Consider the following 19,436-nt stretch of genomic DNA (forward strand, 5'->3'; position numbering starts at 1 on the left):
CCATGGACTGCAGCACGCCAGGCTTCTCTGTCCTTCACCATCTCCTGGAATTTGCTCAAACTCACGTCCATTGACTCGATGCTGCTATCTAACCAACTCATTCTCCCGTCGCCCCCTTCTCCTCCTGCCTTCAATCTTTCCCAGCATCAGGGTCTTTTCCAGTGAGTCAGCTCTTTCCATCAGGTGGCCCAAGGAGGAACAAGAAGGAATAAGAGGGGCTTTGAAATCAGAGGCCCAGGAAAGGTAGAGTGACCGCGGGGTCCTTACCTCGCACCCCACCCCCGCCCCAGATCAAATTATGAGTCCAGAAAACTGCCTTTTAACAGTATCCCAGGCACATTTTGGACACACTAAGACTTAAGAAGCACTCAAAGATTACTTTCCTTCTACTCTATAAACTGGAAAGAAACGAGAAATAAGGTGATGATGAAGTGGAAGGGAGGGCGGTGGTCAGCTACATGAGCCCCCAGCATTTCTCCCTGGTCCCTGTGCCCTAAATAATTCCCCTGGGCTGGGTCTGTCCTCAGACCAGCCGTTAGTTGTCGTTTCACAAACCAACCCTCACTGGAGCAGGGCCCTGGCACCTCCCTCAGGCTCTGCCCACCAGTCTGTATGATCAACACTCACCTCCCACCTTCTCCTGTCCCACAGCAGCCTAGGAGGCCAGACTTCTATGACAACCCTTAAAACAACCAGTGTGTTTCGCAAATGACTCTGGTCCAGTAAATACTTAGAAATATGGTTTCAGCTGGTACTAACACATCTTGGGGCACCCCTCAGTTTTCGCTCATCGGCAGTAAACACTCATTTGTTTCACCCAGGAGAAAACAGAGCCACATCTAAGTGCAATTTGTTGGAATAAATAAATCAGTGATTCTCACCATGCAATCAAATAATCAGAAGCTGGAAAGGACAGTGATAGTTCATCAAACCCATGCCCTTCCAGACCAGACAGAATGATCCTCAAAATATCCCCACAAATAGGCAACCTCTTATTCAATCCTTTGGGCAATCTAATCGTTGTCTCAACCCTCACTGTTTATTTTATATATAACTGAATCCTTCCTGTTATTTACAACCTTTTCTCTAGTTCTGATCTCAGGAGACATGAAGAACAGATGCCCACATGGCTTTTAATAAAAGATTTTTATTAAGTCACTGCTCATCTTTGTCCTATCGCCGGGGGAGGTGGGGACACGGGCTGTTGCTTCTTAGCTCTTAATGCTTCACTCTGCTTTGCCTGTAAGTCTGATAACAGGCATCCATCTTTATGTGTGGATCCAGACAGTAAGTTATAGTTCAGGTAAGTACAAGTGGGATAGCCTGGATTATTATTTTTTTTTACAAATCTTATCAACGAGTCCTATGAGGTGATTTAGTTTAAACCCATGACATTTTAAAAACTGCAAACAACTTTTCCTAATGCAACTTAAAAAATCAGAAATGCAAAAACTGTTGTCAGCTGGCCTTGATGGCTTTATTCTCATGTGACTGAGTGTAGTTTTCATAGTCATCCAGTATTCAAATCAGTGTTTTTCTTCCCAATTTTTAATTTCTTGCATAACAAGACTCTCTGAGTCTTCAAGGTAAATTAATATGCATTTCCAAAACTTGTACATGGGACTGAATAGTCCTCCAAAGCAATTCCAAAATTAAGGACAGAAGGTTCTTAAGGTTCTTAAGGTTCATGAAGAACCTGTCGTTTTAATTTCTTGTTTCTCTAATATACTGTGTTGGGTGGTAGGCAAAAAGAGGGTCCCTGTTGTACAGATGGGGACCTCACATGAGGAAGTTGCCAAAGGTGACCCCCTAAGGTTGCAGCAAATCCTGAACTAGAATTGGGATCCTAGACTTCTGCCTTCAGTTCTCTACACTAAATATTCTAACACAAATACTTTTCAAACTGATCACATTTCTACACACAGCAATTTTGGGGTTTTTTGTGTGTTCTTAAGGCTGAACATTTTCTAAAATGACATCATCACCATGCTTATTCAAATAACAAACAAAACCCTGTCACAACACCTGGGGAAACTATCTTCCAAACATCATAATTTCTGGCTTTCAAGAGTGAGAATCAAGCCCAGAACAAGCCCTGAAGATAAAGGCCCGAGCCATCTTACTTACAGGTGGAAAGAATCATGCTGCCTTATGTGGGGAGCATACAAACAGCCTTCTGGTCTCCAGAGATGCTCCTGTCACAAAAACACATCTTTTAACTGAAATCATAGCTCACTGAAGACGTTTCTCACGGACAAAGTTAACCCCACCTATTTTCCTGTTCTAAAAACCTCAGCGAAGTGTGTGAATGACAACCTGATGGCCTATATAAGAGAAAGCTGAATAATCTCCATCCGGATCTGAGGGTAGCTGCTGTTCACTCCTCCTTCCCGACTGTGTGGGTGACCCCACCAAACACCATTTCAAGAAGTCACAAGGTTTGGGCAAAAGGGACCTTAAAAAGAGCATGAATGCAAACTGCTATCTCTGAACTGAGGAGGAAACGGAGGCACAGATGGGATAAGGGGCACAGTTCATGGTAGAAACAGAACTAGATTGTCAGTTTTAAAGTACCGTGTCTAGAATGTTCTGTCCTCCGGCTCAGTACTAACACTTTTTGGCACCATCAGAAGAAAATTTATTCCGTGGGGAGAAGGGAAAACCAACCCATCCCCAGGTAACTGGGGTGTGGTAACATTATCAATGATAAAAATGCACTTGGGAGTTTCACTTTATCCCATTGAAAAATAAACAAAAAGTAAGTAAACTAAAGGGAACAAGTGCACTGAAGACACAGCAAATTCACATGGCCCTTCCTATTTCCTGCTTTATAGATTAAGATCTCTTTACACACTCTGGGTGGATTCTTCTATTTTTAATTCTTTTGCTGCAGCTATATATATATAAAGCTATATATATATAGCTTTAAAAAAACGTTCCAGTGAATGATTTAAAGATTTTTTAAGATGTTCCCAAATGTAGCCAAAGCTTGCTTTCCCATCAAAAGTATTCATCAACTGTTAGGGCAAGGGCTATAGCTTCTCCTTTTTCATCAAAGCCCCCTAGCACTTTCAGTGCAGCTCCTCAAGGTCAAAAGGGAAACACGGGATGTGGCTGGGAGGCGCAGGAGGAGTCAAGGCGAGGAAGGAAGGAAGGAGGAAAGCGTGAAGATGACCGTAAGGTAGGCTACACCTTGTGCACAGCCAACTCCCTGAAGGAGCTACAGTTAACAGATGCATATGTTGTTGCGATGAGGGTACAGTTAGACAGGAAGATGAGGAGGAAGGCAAGAAACAGACTGTGACAAGACTCAGGACAAATGTTTTATTTTTTCCCATTAGACAGGGAACAGGGAAGGATAGAAGACAGCTGAACTGAACAGACTGGAAAGATGATTCTCCAGGGTCATATTAAGGTGCTGCTCAGAGAAGCCAGCCACAGCTTGTGTTCCTTAAAAGGTCTTGTTTTCCCATATGTACAGCATGTATAATAATCTTTTTTAACCATTTAAGCACTTTTTCAATTAAATGGTTCTAGCACCACTGTGTGGAGAAGGCAATGGCACCCCACTCCAGTACTCTTGCCTGGAAAATCTCATGGGTGGAGGAGCCTGGTAGGCTACAGTCCATGGGGTCGCTAAGAGTCCGTCACGACTGAGCGACTTCACTTTCACTTTTCACTTTCATGCATTGGAGAAGGAAATGGCAACCCACTCCAGTGTTCTTGCCTGGAGAATCTCAGGGACGGAGGAGCCTGGTGGGCTGCCATCTCTGGGGTCACACAGAGTCGGACATGACTGAAGCGACTTAGCAGCAGCAGCAGCACCACTGCAAGACCTGGGTTTGATCCCTGGGTTGGGAAGATCCCCTGGAGGAGGGCATGGCAACCCACTCTGGTATTCTTGCCTGGAGAATCCCTATGAACAGAGGAGCCTGGTGGGCTACAGTCCATGGGGTCACAGAGTCAGACACGACTGAGTGACTTAGCACACACAGCACACAGTACCACTGCTGCAGTATTCAAGTCGGTGCAGTCAACAAAAGAGGGTAGATGGGTCACTCACCTTGACTTTGCCTGCTCTTGCCTCTAGATCCTCAGAGTAAACAGAGAAATGAGAAGTCACATGTAGAGGACATGCTGTGTGGGTCCCAGCAAGCTGGCATGTGCCCTACAAGCTGGCATGTGATAGAAGCAGCCCCACCCTTGTTCATGAGACTTGCAAGATGGTAAAGGAAGTGGGTCTTGAGTGTGTAGTTTAAAAAAAAAAATTAAATATGGAGGCCTCAGCTCATTCTTAGAAGCAAGAGCCATAATAAATCCTTTGAAACCCAAGTCTTGCAGTACACAGGTTTCTTTGGGCCCCGCATAAATAAGACATTTTAGTGCTTCAAACATATGAACCACAGAGGTGCCTTTTTAATGTCCCTAGGTCAACAGGGAGTCCTAGAGGAAACAGGTAGCTAGGGAACAGTATTTGCACTATTCTGAGGCCATGGGCTCATCTTCTGGCCTGTTACTTGCTTAGGGAACCAGTGGGGTATACTCCTGAACACAGCATTGCCCTCCTGTGAGCTGTTTCCTTGGCAACACTGTGGTTTAGCCTCTGCAGCTATTCCTGGGGAGGGTTCTATAGGATGTTGCTGGCCAAGACAACTCATTGCTGGGCATTAAGTAGCTTCTTCACATAAGAACTGCTGTGTGAATGCTACATAAGGAGTGTTCACACAATGCTGCACAGAACAGGGTCAAGACCAGGGCCCCTGGAGCAGATGAATTCCTGAAGCAAGCCCCTGTGTCCTCCTGGGCTTTCAAAACGAACAATCCTGTGTGCAGCAATACATGGCCTTTGCTTTTATGACAGAGACTGTGTTTCTTTTCCCTGGGCTTATGAGGAAATGAGGTTCTAATTCAGATTGTAACCTCATTCACAGGGTCTACTATAAAGCAATAATAGACAATTTCTCTGACACAGGAACTCAAGTCCAAGCAGGCCTCCTGAAAACCAGCTGGGAGACAGCTTAGTATACCATGCTCTCCATTATTCCTGGCTGTTTCCTGGATTTTGCCAGAACTTGGCTTGCTCCTGCATCTTGCAGGCAGTGGGGACAGCCATTGTGTTGAACATCACTGATCCTTCTGCTCCAGCATTTATGTCCAGGGACAGAGTCTTAGGACACAGAGACTAACTGAATGGCCGAGTTCAATTCTCCATACAGCTCCAATTAGCTGTGGATATCATAGACAGGACCTTTCAACTCTTTGTGATCCCAAGGACAACAGCCCGCCAAGGCCCTCTGTCCATGGAATTTTCCAGGCAAGAATACTGGAGTGGGTTGCCATCGCCTTCTCCAGGGGATCTTCCCAACCCAGGGATCAAACCCAGGACTCTTGCATTGCAGGCAGATTCTTTACCATCTGAGCCATCAGGGAAACCCAGTTCAATTTTCCATCCAACTTCAATTAGCTGTGGATACTGTGGACAGGACCACTTAGCCCAACACAAACCCTGCTGGGGGCTTAAACTGGACAGGCACCCCAAACATGGCTACTCAAGTAAGGAGCGGGCACAAGCAATAGAAAGGTCCTGACATTCCTCTTCAGTAGGGAATGTTTTATCCTTGGGGGAAAAGGAATTAAGACAATCCATGTCCTAATAAGGCTGGCTCATGTATTATAGAATTAAATGTTTCAATTAAATGACAACTCATGAAATCAGCTATATCCCAATAAAAATTAAATAAAAAAGACAACTCACGTTTCTTATAAATATATAACTTTATATATTATATATATTTATAATATGTACAGCATACAAATATGTTTTAATGAAATACTAATGGCAATCTTGAAAACAGATGTTTCAAAACCTAAGATGGGTACTGATCCATCCAGAACCCACATTCTAGACAAGACCCTGGCCCAGATTTTTGTAAAAATCATAGGGCCGATGGGTGGCTGGACTGCAGCTCTGACACCCTTCCTCCTCCCAATTACCCTGGCCTTCCACTGATGCCAGCGGACATGACCCCGCGTACACCCGAGAAATGGACTGACTCCGGGGGCCTGGGTACAGTGCCTGGCCCACAGTGGGCACTCTAGCACTTGTGGAATGAATAAAAGTGGGTGCTTTTAACCACTTTGTCTAAGCCAGCATTTCCATTAATCCAGAAGATTCAGTCACAGAGCTATGGCTGGTCATGAAGCAAATGCATCAGATGTTTCCACTTTATAAGTACAACAGTCTTCCCGTCCAAGTGCTAAATAAATTAAGAGTCTGCCACGAAGTGCCATTTCATCCTTGTGCTTTGGAATCTGGAAGCCGTCGGTCACAGCACCACTCATCTTCCAAAAGTTTCTCCACATTCGACTAGTTCATCTATCGTGCGCAGCAGATCTTCGAAGGAAGGCCTTCCCTCTGGTTTCTATAATTCAAAAAGCAAAGAGAAGCTGTGGGTTCCAGAACCCATCCCCAAAATGAGTTTTCACTGTTCAAACTCAAATGGCACAGCGCACCAGAGCACACATACATCCCATCAGGTCTCACTGATCCTGCGCGTGCTGCTGCTACACTCATCTTTCTGCCCCACAGCTTTTGCATCCAACTCAAAAACCTAGTAGAGATCCCAGCTACCTGTAAAATCAAGTCCTGCTAACCTGCAGTGCCCTCTACGACCTGTTCCACCCCCATGGCCTTGCTACCCAGTTTTATTTCCCACAAAAACCCTCATATGGGCTCTACGCTCAAGCAGAACAATCTCCACCCTTGTGGACACAAAGTCCAGTACCACCACCCTATCTTTGCTCATACTATCCCCTCCTGGCCAGTGCTACTTCTTGGGCAGTAGGCCTCTTCCCATCCCAACCAATGCTCTTAGGAGGCAAATTATAGCACGTGACTGAGAGCATGGGCTTTGGAGTTGGACAGGACTCTGTTTCTCTACAGTGAAGTGGCCTTGGGCAGGCATTAACATGGTATCCCCATCCACACCATGGTCAATGTATCCATACTTCAAAGGGTTACTTTGAGGACTAATCAAAAGCACTTAGCACAGTGCCTATCACGTAATAATTGTGAGCTAATATCACTGTTATCTTTCAAAAGTCACTTTCGTGTCTAATCTCTTCTGTCATTGTTGCTGTTTAATTGTCAGTCAGGTCCGACTCTTGTGACCCCATGGACTGTAGCCCGCCAGGCTTCTCTCCATGGGATTCTCCATGCAAGAATACTAGAGTGGGTTTTCATTTCCTTCTCCAAGGGATCTTCCCGACCCAGGGATCAAACCCACGTCTCCTGCATTAGCAGGCAGATTCTTCATCACTGAGCCACCAGGGAAGCCAATCTCTTCTATGAGGTAACATTTCAACACAAGGAAAAGGAAAACTTTCAAAGACCCTGAGTAAAGTAGACCTGAGGAATTTGAGGCTTGGAGAAAGAAACCCTCTCTGGTGAAAGAGTAAATATTTCAATAACACAAGAGGGCCACTGAAAGAAGAGCTACTTCTCCAGGTGTGTTCCCAGAGTCTCCAACTCAGGCAACCGTGGAAGGATGCCCACTTGGGAGGGAAGGGGCAGCCTGAATTTACTATCTTATTATTAGCATTTTCCACATCTTCACATCTTCTTCCTGTTATTCAGATTGAGTTGAGAAGAGCAGCTTCCTACTTAAGAGTCTGAAATCATGTAAAGCATGCACTCATTCACTAGGCTATAATGACCACACATTAAATTAAAATCTACCAAGCCCAGATCCCTGAATGCTTTAGAGTCTGAGGAAGAAAGCACCCCAAAAATGTTATACCTCCTGCCAACATCTCAGCATCACCTCGTATACATATCTGGAGGCCAACTTTGGCTGGTGGAGTCGGTGGCCGCGAGTAACCATGGTTACCACTTCATAGTTGGTGTTTTTCTCAAAGGGCATTCTGCCTTCAGTGAATATTTCCCACATTAAGACACCTGGAAGATGAGAAGGATTGCCAAAAAATGCACCCACTTCCTCTTCAGGGCAGTGTGGAGGGGAAATGGAGCGTGAGTCTTACCAAATGACCACACATCTGATTTGCTGCTAAAGCGGCTGTAATTAAACACCTCAGGTGGACACCACTTCACAGGAAATTTAGCACCAGAAGAACTCGTGTACTGATCATCCAGGACATACCTAGAGTAAGACACTGAGTTATGATCTCTATTTTGTACAGGTTCTTTAATCCACCCCCCCACCTGCCTCCCTCCACCACAGCCCCCGCCCACCACCACCTCCCCCCCACCCACCCCAGAATCAAAACACAGTTGATTGAAGTCCAACAAGCATCCGGTTGAAGCTGCTTGCCTCTGCAGCCACGCCTCTGCGATTGTTGTCTTCCTCTGAGTGCTTGAGATGGAAACACTACCTTCTATCTGTACTTTCACTTTTCTGTTTTTCTTTTTTATAAGGCAGTGGAGGCAGCACACAATAAAAGCTTGCAAACTGTTTTTTTAAATAAGCAATTTTGTCCTTTAAACCAAGTTTTGCCCAAAGGTTCCATTTGTAAAACATCTAAAGCAGAGCTGCTCTAAGGAAGTAGTGCAAAGAGCTTGGAACATGTGCTTTGCCCCCATGATTCCACAGAGCACAACTTAAAACTATATCAAATAAAAAGAGCAGAATGATGTATGTACACTGTGGTGTATATACCATGACATCCCTCCTCCATACACACACACTCAAAACAATACCATGTAGGACACACACAAGCTGGTAACACCAGTTACCCCTGGGGAGGATCCTTAATTGGGATGGTAAACCTGGGTTCTTCAGCCCTTTCTATAATGTGTTCAGTATGTATTTACAAGAGGAAGGTAGGGACATATAAAGTTAATTTATACAAACTCCATGGGAAAATATTCAAATACTTGCACTAACGTCCTTTGCTGTATAGACAAAGCTGGTGAAAATGCCACCGTGGGTGCCTGTCAGTCAAGAGAGTTTGAATTGAGTGTAGAATGAGTGTTTTAGAAGCAGGGATCCCCAGCCTCTGAGGTCCAATGCCTGACGATCTGAGCTGGAATTGATGTAATGATACTAGAAATGAAGTGCACAATAAATGTAACATGCTCGAATCATCCTGAAACCAGCCCCACCCCCGGGTCCACGGGAAAACTGCCTTCCACGAAACTAGCCCCTGGTGCCAAAAAGGCTGGGGACCACTGTGTTAGAGGGACTGATGCAAAAGCACAGGTTTTTCTGAAAGCCTGACGTATATGAAAATCAAGCATGAAATGGGAGGTCTGCCTGGCAGATACAGAATGTCTTCACAGAATGAAAACAAAGAGCACTGGGTCATTACTTCCTGAGAGTCGGCAGTTCTGGTCCCATTTCTGACAGTAAAGGCTTTCAAACCTCCCTCGGCTTGAGTTTCCTTAGGAGAGAGACCTGCCTGTATGACCTGGCCTTGCCTGCTTTATAACCATTCCTCGTGCCGACCGTGGGCCAACCACCCTGACCCTCTTCTGACTCCTGAGCAGGCCAAACTCATCCCTAATTTCAAGCTTTTGGACTCACTGTTTCTTACCCCCTGGATTATTTTACAGTCAGATTTTTCACCTAATTGACTGCTGCCTACCTTTTGAGTCTCTTTCCAAATATCCTGGCCTCAAAGAGTCTTCCAGGGCAATAGACCTAAAGGAGTAACTATCATCCCTGCCCCACATATCACTCAGCACCCCCCACCGCATGAACCCCAGCTTATCACTATCACAGGGGTTGGCAAATGTTTTCTGTAAAAGGCCAGATGATGAATATTTCAGGTTTGCAGGCCTCTGTCGAGTGAAAGCAGTCAGACGAGTCTATGTCCTAATAATATCATATTTATGGACACTGATACTGGACTTTCAGATCATTTTCACATGTCATAACATTTTTTTAAGTTTTCTTCCGACCATTAAAAAATGTGAACCCCGTGGGTGGCTCAGGTTGTACAAACAGAGGTGTCAGGTCAGATGTGGCCCGGAGGTTGGTGTTTGCGAACCCCTGTGCTGGGACCTCACTCTGTTCTTTTCCCCTTAGTGCTTCTCAGGTCTTATACTTCTCTCTCCTCCTGAATTAAAGCTGCATGTGGGCAGGGACTCGAATGTCTTAGCCTCTGCTGGCTTCAATCTCTAATGTTGTGCCTAGCACAGCACAAGCACCTAATATTTTTATAGATGGATGTACAGATGCCTGGAGAATCCCATGGACAGAGGAGCTTGGCAGGCTCCAGTCCACAGGGTCGCAAAGAGTCGGACATGACTGAAGCGACTTAGCACTCACACACGTATGGATGAATGAATGAAAAGAAGGAAGGAGGGAAAGACAGGACAAATGAAATGCTTTTTAAAGGTCTTTTATAACACACTACTAAAATTACAAAAATTAGGAGAATAAAAACACTACAGATTGGTTATTCTAAAAACTGTACCCCAAACACATTTCTATCAAAACAAAAGATTCTAGAAATTTCATCCTCACGAGGGAGAAAAGAAAGCAGTATATTTAGCAGGCTATACTACCACCTAGTGGAGAGAATGGTTAACAATGATTAACACAATGTATGGTTTAGTGGTGATTTAGTGGCTAAGTTGTGTCCGACTCTTGCGACCCCGTGGACTGTAGCCCGCCAGGCTCCTCTGTCTATGGGATTTTCCAGGCAAGGATACTGGAGTGGATTGCCATTTCCTTCTCCGGGGGATGTTCCTGACCCAGGAAATGAATCCAGGTCTCCTGCATTGCAGGCAGATTCTTTACCGACTGAGCTACAAGGGAAGCCCTCATATACAGTACTATTATCTTTAATACATTTATCTTTATCTCAGGACAGCTAACAGGATTTCCTTTTTGCTTTATCAGTACAGACTATTTCCATGCTTATCAATTTTATGAACTAATGTGACTATCAACTAAAGCCACATAATGAAGCATTGCTGCTGCTGCTGCTGCTAAGTCACTTCAGTCGTGTCCAACTCTGTGTGACCCCATAGACGGCAGCCCACAAGGGCCCCCGTCCCTGGGATTCTCCAGGCAAGAACACTGGAGTGGGTTGCCATTTTCTTCTACAATGTAGGAAAGTAAAAAGTGAAAGTGAAGTCGCTCAGCTGTGTCCGACTGTTAGCGACCCCATGGACTGCAGCCCACCAGGCTTCTCCATCCATGGGATTTTCCAGGCAAGAGTACTGGAGTGGTTTGCCATTGCCTTCTCCGAATGAAGCACTAAGTAATCATAATTTCTCAACAGTTTACCTGAGAAAAAGTCAAAGCTAACAATAAAAAAACAAATTCAGCAAATAAATTTTTCAAAATATAGATTATCTAATTTATTTTCTAACCTTATATCAAAAACACTAAGAAGCAGAAAAATCGATCTGTACAAAAATGATGGGTACTTCTAATGTTTTGCTAATGGAGAAAAAGATATTTCAAAACAGTTCTTAAATAGGCTTTAGAGGAAGAAGTTGACACAAATTGCAAAGAAAAAGTCAAGTACTTTAAAGGGAAAGGCCAGAGCCTTAATTTAACCCCAAATTTAGAGAAAATGGTCACATATACTCAGTCTTACCTAGCCATTCCAAAATCAGACACTTTCACAATTCCTGCCTCATTTACTAGACAATTTCTGGCAGCCTGGAAAACAACATTAAAATGGTATATTAGTGTAAAAGTTCAATAAAAATAGAAAAATATAAGTTCTGTGTATATTAAATTTACTGTAAGCCAGTCAACATTTGCAGAGGTGTCTTATATGAAATTTTTTTTACCCCTATGGAAATGTCTTCAACATATATGTGAAAGAATGTATACAAAGACAGGTCAAAAGTCTCATGTGCAAACAAGACACTATTACATAATCTTTGCCAACTGTCGCAGCTAACGACTAATAGAAGGGTCAACCAGCTTTTTGCTATTCTTATTAAATTACCTGATTTTCTTATTGATAGTAACAACATCTCTTAAGGTCCTTAATTCAGGTTCTTACTAGGTGAGCTATATAACACACAACCACCACAGTGATGGGTGAAGATCTTTTACCCAGTGTTTTGCTCAATGATTGGTCTTCCCTACCCCAGTCAAAAGAACAGCCCTGCATAATATAGTCTGCTTTATCACTTATGACAAATACAATTCTAGATTATTTAGATTTTCTTGCCCATGCTTTAAGGTTACAAGGTTCAAGAAAATAGTTTGGAATAACACATAGTATCTCTCAGAAGGAGGACATGATGACAATCATTTAAAATGCTAAAGCCATAGGGTAAGAATGTATTTTTCTTCCTGATGCTTCAGAATTTTGTTCTCTATGCATGGCAAATTCCACTTAAATGAGGTTATTTCCTGTTGAATGTGTTTTAAGTGTTTCTTTTAAAGTATTACTTAATGCCCATTCTCTGGGTTATCTCCATCTTCCTGTAAAGATATCCTATAGTCCTTTACATGATGGTCACCAGGATTCCTCACCCAGGAGACAGAACCATCAGAATCTTCCTTAAGGGATGATAAAAACATACCCTACTGATGTCAGTATCACAGGCACAAAGATATCAAAATTGCCTTCACCAAGATGTGATATGTATAAAGAGGTGTAATCTGTCCTACCCATGTAGACTACAGATTTCCATCAGTTTTACAAGTTTAAGAAAGAGGAAGGTGCTAAGTTCACAAGTTTCAATATGACAAAGAGATGTTCTTTATCATCACTGCACATAATAATAACAATAACTAATGCTACACATATCACATCTTCCTTTTAAATTTTTTAATTTATTTATTTCCTGGCTGCACTGGGCCTTCATTGCTGAGCATGGGTTTTCTCTAGTTGCAGCAAGTGGGGGCTACGCTCTAGTTGGTGGTGCACAGGCTTCTTACTGCAGTGGCTTCTCCTGCTGCGGGACTCTGAGACTCGAGGGCTCTTGGGCTCAACAGTTGCAACTCGCAAGCTCCAGAGCGTGGGCTCAGTAGTTGCAGCACTCAAGCTTAGTTACTCTGCAACATGTGGGATCTTCCAGGACCAAGGATCAAACCAGTGTCCACTGTATTGCAAGACAGATTCTTAACCAATGGACTACCAGGGAAGCCCCCCCACCCCACCACCTTTTCACATCTTCAAGTTTGAAAAGTCCTTTGCCCCTATCATAAAATGTAGTCTTTAAAAGTTTTGTTCAGTGATTGGGAATCCGCCTGCCAATGCAGGGGGCGTGGGTTCAATCCCTGGTCCAAGAAGATCCCACATGCCATAAAGCAACTGAGCCCATGTGCCACAACTGCCGAGTCTGTGCTCTTAGGCCCCTGCACAGCAACTACTAAAGCCCACGTGCCCTAGAGCCCACGCTCTCCAACAACAGAAAGCACTGCATGAGAAGCCCATGCACTGGACTAGAACAGACCCTACTCAGCACAGTTACAGAAAGCCATGTGTGGCAATGAAGACCCAGTATAGCCAAAATAAATAAATAAATTTTTAAGTTTTGTGAAAGAAAAGCCCAGGGCTAGATGATTTCACTGGTGAATTCTATCAAACGTTTAAAGAAGAATTAACACCAAATTTGAGTTCTCAAGCTCTTCCAAAAATTTTTGAAAGGTACACTTCCAATCTCATTTAATAAGGCTGACATTACCCTAACACCAAAGCAGGATAAGGACACAAGAAAACAAAATTATAGGCCAATATCCCTGATGAACACAGATGTAAAGATCCTCAACAAAATATTAGCAAACAGAATTCAATAGCACATTTAAAATGATCGCATGCTATGATCCAGTGGTATTTAATCCTGAGATACAAGGATAGTTTGACGTATGCAAATCAAAAAATGTGAGGAACCACACTAACAGAAGGAAGGATAAAAATGATTATCTCAATAGACACAGAAAAAGCATTTGACAAAACTGAATATCCCTTGATTTCACGATTAAAAACTCTCAACAAATTAGAAGTAATGTACTTCATAGAAGTAATATACTTCAACATAATAAAAACATATATTACAAGCTCACAGCTAACAACATACTCAATGGTGAAAAGCTAAAAAGCATTTTCTCCAAGATTCAGAACAAGACAAGGATGCCCACTCTTGTCACTTCTTTTCAACACAGTACTTGGGAGTCGTAGCCAGAACAAGAGGAGAAAAGAAAATGAAAGGCATCCAAACTAGAACAGAAAAGTAAGACTGTTGCTGTTTGCAGATGACATGATCTTATATATAGAAAACTATAAAGACTCCACTAAAAAACTGTTAAAAAAATAAAAGAATTCAGTAAAGTTGTCGGATACAAAATAAACAGAAAAATCAGTTTTGTTTTATACACTAACAATGAACTGAGAGAAATTAAGAAACCAAGTGAATTTCAATAGTACAAAGAACATGAACATATGTAGGAATAAATTTAACCAAGGAGGTGAAAGACTTGTACATTGACAACTGTAAGACTGATGAAAGAAACTGAGAAGACACAATTAAGTGGCAAGGTGGCCCGTGTTCACAGAGTGGAAGAATTATTAACTGTCAAAATGTCCATACTACCTAAAATTATCTACAGATGAAATGCAACCCTATCAACATTCTACTGCATTTTTCATAGAAATATAAAAAATCATCCTAAAATTCATATGGAACTACAAAAGATCTTGAATAGCCAGAAGAATCTTGAAAAATAATAAAGCTGGAGGCATCACACTTCCTGATTTTGAACCAGATTACAGAAATACAGTAATCAAAACAGTATGGTGAAGGCACAAAAAGAGAAACATAGACCAACGGAACAGAAACAGAGAAACTGGAACTAAACCCACACATGTACGGTTACATAATCTTTAACATGGGCACCGAGACACACAATAGGGAAAGGATAATCTCTTCCACAAATGGGGCTGGGAAATTCAAATATCCATATGCAAAATAATGAACTTGGACCCTAACCTTACACCATACACAAAATTAACTTTTGGATATGACACCAAAGCATGGCAACAAAAGCACAGATAAACTAACTAGGCTACACCAAACTGAAAAGCTTTTTCACAGCAAAGGAAACAAGCAGCAAAATGAAAAGGCAAACTACAGAATAGGAAAAAATGTTTGTAAACCATTCATCTGATACAGCGTTAATATCTAAAATAAATAAGGAACTCATTCAACTCAATAGCAAAAAAAAAAAAAAAGCAAATATTCAATTGAAAAATGGGCAGAGGACAGAATACTTATTTCATCAAAAAAGACACACAAGGGAATTCCCTGGTGGTCCACTGGTTAGGACTCTGCACTTGCACTGCAGGGAGCATGGATTCAGTCCCTGGTCAGGGAACTGATATCCTGCATGCCACATGACACAGCAAACAAAAAAAAAGACACACAAATGGTCAACATATATACGAAAAGGGGCTCAACACCACAAACCATCAGGGGAATGCAAATCAAAATTACAATGAGATATCACTTCACACCTATTAGAATTACGACAACAAAAACACAAGATGACAACACTAGCAAGAAATATAAAAGGTAGAAAAAGAGGAATCCTTGTATGCTGTTGGTGGAAATGCAAATTGGTACAGCCACTATGGAAAGCAGTATGGAGGTTCCTCAAGAAATTAAAAATGGACTACCATATGAACCAGCAATCCCACTTATGAGTACATATCCAAAGGAAACAAAATTAGTATCTTAAAGAAACATCTGCACTCCCATATACATAGCAACACTATTCACAATAGTCAAGATATGGTAACAACGTAAGTGTCCATCAATGGGTGAATGAATAAAGACAATGTGGTGTGTGTGTGTATATATGTGTGTGCGTATGTATATACACATCCATTCTGCATGCATGTGTAGTGTATGTGTGTGTGTATACACCTGTGTGTACATATACATGCATACATATATATATACACACACACGTATATAACTACACACACACAGGCATGCAGAATGGAACATTATTCAACCATAAAAAAGAAGGAAATCCCATCGGTTGCAACAACGTGGATGAATCTGGAATAAACTATGTCAGGTGAAATAGGTCAGTCAGAGAAAGACAAACACTGTATGGTATCACTTATACATGGAATCTAAGCGGGGGAAAAAGAACAGAACTCTTATAAAGAGAGAGTATACTGGTGACTGCCAGGGGTTGCGGGATAGGGGAAATGAAGAGCTGTTGGTCAAAGGGTACAAACTTTCAGTTATAAGTTCTGAGTATCTAAGACATAGCATGATCACTACAGTTAATAATAGAGGGTTGTACACTTTAACAGGAACTAACAGTTCTACCAACATACTGAAAATAGACACACTGGGCAATAACAGGCAGAGAAGAAAAAGAGAAAGAAAAAAGAATGGAGGAGAAAGGGAGACAGAATAAGACAGAGGAAAATCTAGAAGTGTCTCTATCATAATCATTTAGAACCAGTAAAAGATTACTGATATTTTCTGGAGTTATTAACATGGCCCTCCATCTCTTCCCAATGAAGAAAATGAACCAAAGGATTTTTGTTACATAATAGTTTCTTCTTCTAGTCTAGAAAAGACCTTAGTATTAAGTCAAAAGATGAGTCAACCCTTAACTTACCCATTTTTCACCATATGCAAATTATCTCATTTCTCTGATGCTAATTTTCTTATATAAGACAATGGTGGTCAGAAAATCTGTTATCACTGGCTACCTCATGAGATTCTTGTGAAGATCAAATATCAGCGCATGGTTATTAACTTGGAAATACGACCTCTGTAACTATATATACTACATGTATTAGATTTAACAAGATCTTTCTGTTAAAACTACCAGGCAAGTTAAATTTACCACATTTAAAAATAATGGTGAAATACTGTTGAGAACAAAACTTGGGTATGAATAAATCATTGCTTGTCTGCTGACAAAGCTATGGTTTTTCCAGTAGACTAGTCAAAGCTATGGTTTTTCCAGTGGTCATGTATGGATGTGAGAGTTGGACTATAAAGAAAGCTGAACGCCAAAGAAATGATGCTTTTGAATTGTGGTGTTGGAGAAGACTCTGGAGAGTCCCTTGGACTGCAAGGAGATTCGACCAGTCAATCCTAAAGGAAATCAGTCCTGAATATTCATTGGAAGGACTGATGCTGAAGCTGAAACTCTGATACTTTGGCCACCTGATTCAAAGAACTGATTCATTGGAAAAGACCCTGATGCTGGGAAAGATTGAAGGTGGGAGGAGAAGGGGATGAGATGGTTGGATGGCATCACCGACTCGATGGACATGAGTCTGAGCAAGCTCCAGGAATTGATGATGGACAGGGAAGTCTGGCATGCTACAGTCCATGGAGTCGCAAAGGGTCAGATATGACTGAGCGACTGAACTGAACTGAACTGCTGACCCAGATTACAAAGGAATTTGGCCAGGGACAGGAAAGCAGGTGGTATGATTACCAGGTCTCTGTGGATGAAGCTGTTTCTCTCCAGGTACTCCATCCCTTCACACACATCTTGACACATGCTCAGCAGCATATCTCTACTGAAATGGCCTTGTCTCTGGCGGAGGAAATTCAGAAGGCATCCCCTCTCCATGAACTCGGTAACAATGTAAATGGGTTTCTGCTGTGTGCATACACCATAAAGTTGTACTAACTTCGGGTGTGTCAGTTTCCTGGGAGGGAAGTTAAGCATACAGAGAGTTACTGCGGAGAAAGAAACCACCAGGGGTGTTAGCTGGCAAGGGGCCACTTCTGAATACAGAAAGGGGAACCAGAAAAAAACACAGAAACGTACATCATCACTTTAGCTTCTTCTATGAAGTCTTCCTCACACATGGCACCTTCCCGAATAGCTTTGATGGCTACTTTGTACTGAGCTCGCCACTTGCCAAGCCTTACCACTCCGAACAGTCCACTCCCCAACTCCCTCATAAAGGTCAGCTCTGAAGGGTTAATCTCCCATTTTTCTGTGAGACAGAAGGAGAAAGTGGTTAAAATTTAAGCAGGAGAACACAGTAAAAATCAGTGAGAAACAAACTATAACTGAAGTCAATCTAAAAATTATACAGTTAATACTAGTACTGGTAAAACAGCGAGCAGACTTGCAACCTGCAGGTAAACCCCAGAAGGTGGCTTTCTACTCTCTAGGAGGATGGACCCATTCTCAGCTGTCGCAATAAAAGCAAAGTGAACTGAAGAAGGAAAGAAGATGCTGCATCATCAGCTAATAATGGAGCATGAAAGAACGGTACCTCTTTTTTTTAAAACAAATACCTCCTCCTTTACCATTCCTCTCCTTCAGTTTTTTTTTTTTCAAGTCCATCAAGTTGGAAAGAGTTTCGCCAGTAGCACAATCAAGTTGGATCTCTTCTCTACTAACCTCCATCTTTACATTCCTGTGAGTAGCCAACCGAGCCCATTGAGACCCAGGAAGACTTTGATATAATTTAGAAGCAACATGGTAATGCTTCATTTTCACAAACAGGCGGTTTTTTTTTTTTTTTGCCAAATAATCAATAATGATGAAAACAGAAAACCTAGGGTTACTACAGCTCTTAAGTATAATCATCTAACATTTCAGACTATAAACTTCTATAAAAACAGTTCCATATGTGGAATTCTACACATCTAAACTGGCCTTGTGATAATGGGTTCTTTACAAGAGAAATGACCCACACAACTGCGAAAGGAGTTACCGTAGCTGAACCCCGCAGTGGTTGGTGCATTCTTCCCCTTTGTGCTGACTGGGTACCGCAGCCTTGTGACAAGTCCTAGAAATCAAAGAGAAGTACTGCAATTGAATTCACTCTGAATCATTCTGCATAGTAAAACACTAAACTAGAAATTCACCCACAGAAGTCATTCCTTTATTCACTTACTGCTCGTCTTCTGTATGTACATACAGCCCTGTGCTATATCCCGGCAAAAAGTAAAGGAAGGAGGGAAGGAAGATGATCCTACGTTGTCAAAAGCAAGTCTGTGTGGCTGATGCATAGTGAGGCCAAACAAATCAAAATGTCAGGGTTTGGAGCAGATAAAGGTTTATTGCAGGGCCGAGCAAGGAGAATTGGGTGGCTTGTGCTCAAAAGACTCAAACTCCCCAAAAGCCTTTTAACAAGGGTTTTAAAGACAATGTTATGGGAGGGGATCATCTAATGAGTGATTAGTTCATGGACCTTCTACTGATTGGTGGTAAGTAACAGCGTGATGTTTCAGGAATCTCAGTCATCAGCCTTCTAGTTCCAACCAGTCTGGGGTCTACCTGCTTGGGGTCAGCAGGCAGTCACCCTCCTCCACCTGGATGGGGGTCTTAGTTTCTGCAGAGCAACTCAAAGGTATGCATCAGATTGTTATCTATATCCTTTCAGGAGGAACTAGGAGTCCAGTAACTCTAATCATGAACTGCTTGAGCCTCTCCTTGGGAATTCAGGGGAGGCTTTTTTTTTTTTTTTTTTAAACAAACAAGAAATGGCAAACACAC

The 19,436-nt window shown here is 42.3% G+C and overlaps 2 protein-coding genes across 7 annotated transcripts in view; both read right to left on the bottom strand.

The window, feature by feature from the left end:
* The window catches only part of TXK (TXK tyrosine kinase), a 61,755-nt gene extending 56,051 nt beyond the window's left edge, over positions 1–5,704 (bottom strand). The window contains exons 1-2 of the mRNA XM_024993092.2: positions 4,064–5,704; positions 2,128–2,195 (exon numbers count right to left, since the gene is read on the bottom strand). Coding sequence (XP_024848860.1) covers positions 2,128–2,143 — 16 coding nt within the window. The 5' untranslated portion in view covers positions 2,144–2,195; positions 4,064–5,704. The remainder of the gene's footprint in view (positions 1–2,127; positions 2,196–4,063) is intronic.
* A 52-nt stretch (positions 5,705–5,756) lies between these two features.
* The window catches only part of TEC (tec protein tyrosine kinase), a 170,000-nt gene continuing 156,320 nt past the window's right edge, over positions 5,757–19,436 (bottom strand). For 4 of the 6 annotated variants that reach the window (XM_002688249.7, XM_005207976.5, XM_005207977.5 and 1 more), the window contains 7 exons: positions 18,652–18,726; positions 17,751–17,922; positions 17,412–17,628; positions 11,572–11,636; positions 8,041–8,159; positions 7,800–7,957; positions 5,757–6,422 (listed from right to left, as the gene is read on the bottom strand). In XM_002688249.7, the coding sequence (XP_002688295.1) occupies positions 6,339–6,422; positions 7,800–7,957; positions 8,041–8,159; positions 11,572–11,636; positions 17,412–17,628; positions 17,751–17,922; positions 18,652–18,726 (890 nt within the window). In that variant the 3' untranslated portion in view covers positions 5,757–6,338. Of the gene's footprint in view, positions 6,423–7,799; positions 7,958–8,040; positions 8,160–11,571; positions 11,637–17,411; positions 17,629–17,750; positions 17,923–18,651; positions 18,727–19,436 lie in introns of those variants that run through there. The other 2 variants (XM_059887759.1, XM_059887761.1) reach the window with 2 other exon arrangements.

This window comes from Bos taurus, chromosome 6 (assembly GCF_002263795.3).
Source record: "Bos taurus isolate L1 Dominette 01449 registration number 42190680 breed Hereford chromosome 6, ARS-UCD2.0, whole genome shotgun sequence".
Taxonomy (NCBI): Eukaryota; Metazoa; Chordata; class Mammalia; order Artiodactyla; family Bovidae; genus Bos; species Bos taurus.